At 33.9% G+C, this 4,830-nt stretch overlaps 1 protein-coding gene across 1 annotated transcript; it reads left to right on the top strand.

Moving 5' to 3' along the window:
* Positions 1 to 675: 675 nt before the first annotated feature.
* On the top strand, positions 676 to 4,285 carry PGO_030220 (hypothetical protein, conserved; the record flags this gene model as incomplete). Its single annotated transcript, XM_028686010.1, has 9 exons — positions 676 to 678; positions 885 to 940; positions 1,241 to 1,274; positions 1,569 to 1,620; positions 1,789 to 2,815; positions 3,006 to 3,072; positions 3,341 to 3,509; positions 3,681 to 3,932; positions 4,188 to 4,285. 9 exons carry the CDS (start codon positions 676 to 678, stop codon positions 4,283 to 4,285), a joined length of 1,758 nt encoding a protein of 585 aa, XP_028541811.1.
* Positions 4,286 to 4,830: the final 545 nt, after the last annotated feature.

Below are 4,830 nucleotides of genomic sequence, written 5' to 3'. Positions count from 1 at the left end.
GGGGGAGGGTTATGGAAGGGCGTGTAAAAAGATAAAAAAAAAAAAAAAAAAAAAAAAAAAATGAAGCATGTTAATACACGTACATAAATGGCATACGTATTATAGGTGCACATATGCATGTATGGTTTATATATTTTTTCTGGGGCCCCCAAATTAAAGAAAATTTTCTTTTTATTTTTGCTTCTTAACTGGTTCACAAAATATGATGGGATAAATTTAGGCTTGGTATGTTTAATCACATATACCAACACAGAAGAGAAAACGGATGTGTCATTTGTCACGTGTGATGTGACTAAAGCGATCGAAAATGCCATATATATGTATATATACACATATGTATATATATATGTATATATATTTATATCCCCATTTTGGAAAGGGGAAAAAAAAAATGCATTTTCTCCCATGTCCCATCATCCCTGGAGAGCGTTTTAACCGACATATAAAAGTATATACATAAGAAATGTACATACAATACATTCATACGTATGCATTTATGCATACACTGATACATACATATTTACATATACATTTTTTGTAATCGGGTTTTCTCATTTCCTGTGTATACATTTTTGTAAATTGATTAGAAGCTTTATCTCAGAATTTTTAAAATTCTCACATAATATCAACATCTCGGAAGGAGGTTGATGATTTCTCCTGTCACTCATGAACACTATGGTAAGCTTAAGCAATAAAATGGAATTGTAAAAAAAAAAAAAAAAAACTAAGCCAATAGTACAAACTCGCAATAGAACCAGTTGCATTAAAAAAACAGTTCATGTCCACATATTTGGAAAATTCTGCGCACTTGAAGCCTACTGAAAATTGCATTTACAAAATTTTGCACGTTTTTGCACTTTTTTGTGCTTTTCTCTGTTTTGCAGAAAATAAATTTACCCGAGACTAAGGAAGGCAATTCTGAAACAAAGAATTCCAAAAAGTATGAGAAAAACAGGAAAAACCATAGAACATAAGCTGTGTTTATCGAAATACTTCATAAGAATAATCTGTATGATTTTATACATTTCTACACCACATGATCGATGGATACTACAACTTACATGCACATTATCACGTTATAATGAGTGTCTTTGCGTTTATTTCTTTGTGAAATGATGTGAATAAAAATTTGGGAACGCTAAACATTGTGTGTTTTTTGTGATGATTTCTTCACCCGTATCACCCCCTTCCATTTTGGACACACTCATGTTTCAACCAAATTTCTAAAATTCTTCCGTAGGCGAGGCATCGAAAAAGTTATCTCTCCTACTAAGGTTATATGACGAAAAAAGAGAAAATAGAAAGGAGAGAAGAAAAAAGAAAAGAGCTTGAATAATTGAGAAATTAGTAGATATTTTGGGAAGGGGCAAAACGTCCCTGCAAGACCCAACTACACATAACAAAAATATATTTTTTTTTATATTTGTTCTTGTACAATTCATATGCTTGTTCTGTGCTTGTGCTATGCTTGTGCTATGCTTGTGCTATGCTTGTTCTATGTTTGTACTATGGTTGTTCTATGCTTTTGATATGCTCCTGTTATGTTACTTTTTTTTTTTTTTTTACAGATTGCCAAAACGGATATTGATGGATCCGAAGTTATCGAAACAGATATCAAAAGTAAGTGAAAAAAAGAACTGCCATAAACGTACACATGAATACTTTTTATTTTTTCGTCCCATCCCATGTTGTATTCATAAAGAGGGAAAATATTTTCCTTTTGAGCTAATCATCTCTTACCCCATAATGTGCACACACACGTACACATCACCTGCTGAACTTACGCAGATAAGCATAAAGACGAATTATGCGAAAAAGAAACATTTAATAAAATAGAAGAAACACCAAGTGAATGCATTTCAAATGACATTTATGTTGAGGATGATGTAATCAAGGAAGGGAATGTAGAGGAAGATGTAATAAAAGGAGGGAATATAGAGGAAGATGTAATAAAAGGAGGGAATGTAGAGGATGATGAAATGCATGAAAACGTTAAAGTGGGTACACAACAATGTGCCATGAAAAAAAAAGGAAAAACAAAAAGCACGAGAAATAGCTTTGCTGAGGAAACTAGAAAAACGATTAAAAAGGAGAGGAAAAAAATAGAAAAAGCTATTAAAAAAAATAAAAATAAAATCGAAAAAAACAAAAGTGATGAACTCAGGAAGTTCGTTGTGAAACTGGCAGAGAGCGAGGAAGAAGAGGAAGAACAAGAAGAAGAACAAGAAGAAGATGAGGAAGAGGAGGAGGTGGAGGAAGATGAAGATCAAACAAATAAAGGAGGAACAAATGATGAGATCGATGAAGAGGAGAAAGACGAGGAGACGATCAAAGATAATGAAAAAGAGAAGAAAATCGAATTAAATAATAATGAAAAGGACAACGAAGAAGAAGAAGATGATGATGAAGAAGATGAAGACGAAGAAGAAGAAGAGGACGAAGAAGAAGAGGACGAAGAAGAAGAGGACGAAGAAGAAGAGGACAAAGAAGAAGAGGACGATGAAGGTGAAGACGAAGAAGAAGAGGACAAAGAAGATGAAGACGAAGAAGGTGAAGACGAAGAAGGTGAAGACGAAGAAGGTGAAGACGAAGAAGGTGAAGACGAAGGAAAAGTGGGGAAAACCGAAGCAGAAACAAATGAAAAGGATTCTGAAGAAGAAAAAGAACAGAAGGAAGAGACCATGGAGAAATATGATGAAGAGGATAAAACACCTGTAAAGGATATTAAGGATGAAGTTGATGAAAATATGACTGATGAAGAAGATATGATAGAAAATGAGACAAATAAAAGTAGCATGAACAAAAATCAGAAGAGGTTACCCCCAAAGCGAAAATTCAGCGATAGAAAAAGAAAGAAACGAAAGAGAAAAAAAAAAAAAAAAAAATACATGCATGTGCTTATTCATTAAATGAATATATATATATATATATGTGTACATATAAGAGTGAAAACCTATGCGTATATGCACACCTCTTCACTATATTATTTGAACTTCTCTTTACAGCGACAATGAAAGTGTCTCCAGCGAATGTAGCGATATTAAGAAGAATGATCGTTTGTTTGCGTCAATGGTAAGGAAAGAAAAAGGAAATTTTGTATGGTTTATCCACACACATACGCATACACATATACACACCCTCATTTCACATCTTCGTTCTGTGTATACACATGCATAAAACTGCTGGAGAATGCAATATGCTAGAATGGAAAAATCATGTACTATTCTCGAACAAAAAAAAAGTTTTGCATGCCCTGTGGGTTTTTCCGGTCCTGTTCTCCCAATTCGCATCTCCTAATTTGCTTCTCCTAATTCGCTTGTCCCAATTTTTTTCTTGACAGAACGAGTACAACTCTCCGAACAAACTGTTTAGTGAGCATGTTGGGAAATTAAACATTTTTGGAAACGTGAATATCGACATAGAGAAGTTGAAGCAGAGACTTAACAAAAATAAAAGTGCTGTTGAGGAAAAGAAGGAGATGAAGATTTCTGAGGTGGAGAACCCGTTTGGTGAGTCACTTGCGCATTTACATGAGTATCCATATAGTTTTTTGCACGTGTATACGTTACATGTATATGTATGGTACATGTATGTACATGTGTGCACATGCATGTTGTGTATCTTTCCAAATATGAATAGCTATACACACCTTCACGTGGTTCTATCTCCCCCATTCGCAGAGAACGAAGAAGTTTTGTATTCTGAGAACAGCATAAAGATCAGCAAGTTTATTAAGAAGAACGAAAAATATGACTGGTCAGGTTATTTACCAGTAAAAATACAGATAATGAAAAACACAGAGAATAAAAAGTTTAGAATTTTATGTTTTCAAAAAGGTAGCGGGAGGTTATTTCTAAACACGGACATCTTTGATGGGTTCAAAATTATTCCATCGAAAAGTACATCTGCCTTGTTTAGTGGAAGAGACATATGTAAGAATAAAAAATGTTGACACATTTAAAAGTTATGCATGAGCGACGCTACAGGCTGGGTTAGGAGGGAAGGCATTATCGATACCCTCCACTCCCCCAACACAGGAGTGTAATATGTGCACGCGTAAACATGTAGAGATGTAAACAAATAAACACGTAAACATGTAAAGATGTAAACATGTAGAAATGCAAACACATAAACGTATGCACCAATTTTTATTTATTTTTTTCAACCCCTATACGACGCGCGTGCAGGTGATGAGAAGAAGCTGAACCAGTACATAGTCACCTTCATGAGTAATACCTCTAGAGATGAATTTGTTCAGCAGATAAAAAACATTACGAACAAGTAAGGAAATAGTTTGGAATATGATATAGATTAAAACTTTCCTTGTGTCCTACCCACTCTCACTATTTGTTCTATATGTGATCCTTAACCCGAAATTACCTTTTAATTTTTATTGTAAATAAATTTTCCTGGATTTTGTTTTTCGTTTGGACGACTCTTGCCGTGCTTGGGAAGAGACATACATATATATATATATATATATATATGTATATGTATATGTATGTATGCATGTACGCATGTATGTACAAAATTTCTCCGTATTGTATAAGCGAAAATGTGCCAGCCCCCTTTTAGGGCCATTCCACAGAAAAATGATTTCATTTTAAAGTTTCCCTTTTTTTTTTTTTTTTTTTTTTTTTTTTCAATTTCAAGGCTTTCTTCATAAAAATGCCAAGTGTGTTTTGCGTGCGCATAGTGTATACATATATATATATATATACATATGCAAACGCTGGGTGCAAATATAAGTGTGTCGTGTCCCATTCGTTATGCTTGTAATTGTATTCCTAAACTCCTTTTTTCCCCCACTGACATTTTATATTCACCCAA

The sequence above is a fragment of the Plasmodium gonderi genome, assembly GCF_002157705.1.
Source record: "Plasmodium gonderi DNA, contig: Chr03, whole genome shotgun sequence".
Classification (NCBI taxonomy): domain Eukaryota; phylum Apicomplexa; class Aconoidasida; order Haemosporida; family Plasmodiidae; genus Plasmodium; species Plasmodium gonderi.
The sequence above is the reverse complement of the archived record's forward strand: the minus strand, read 5'-3'. Positions and strand labels throughout refer to the sequence as shown.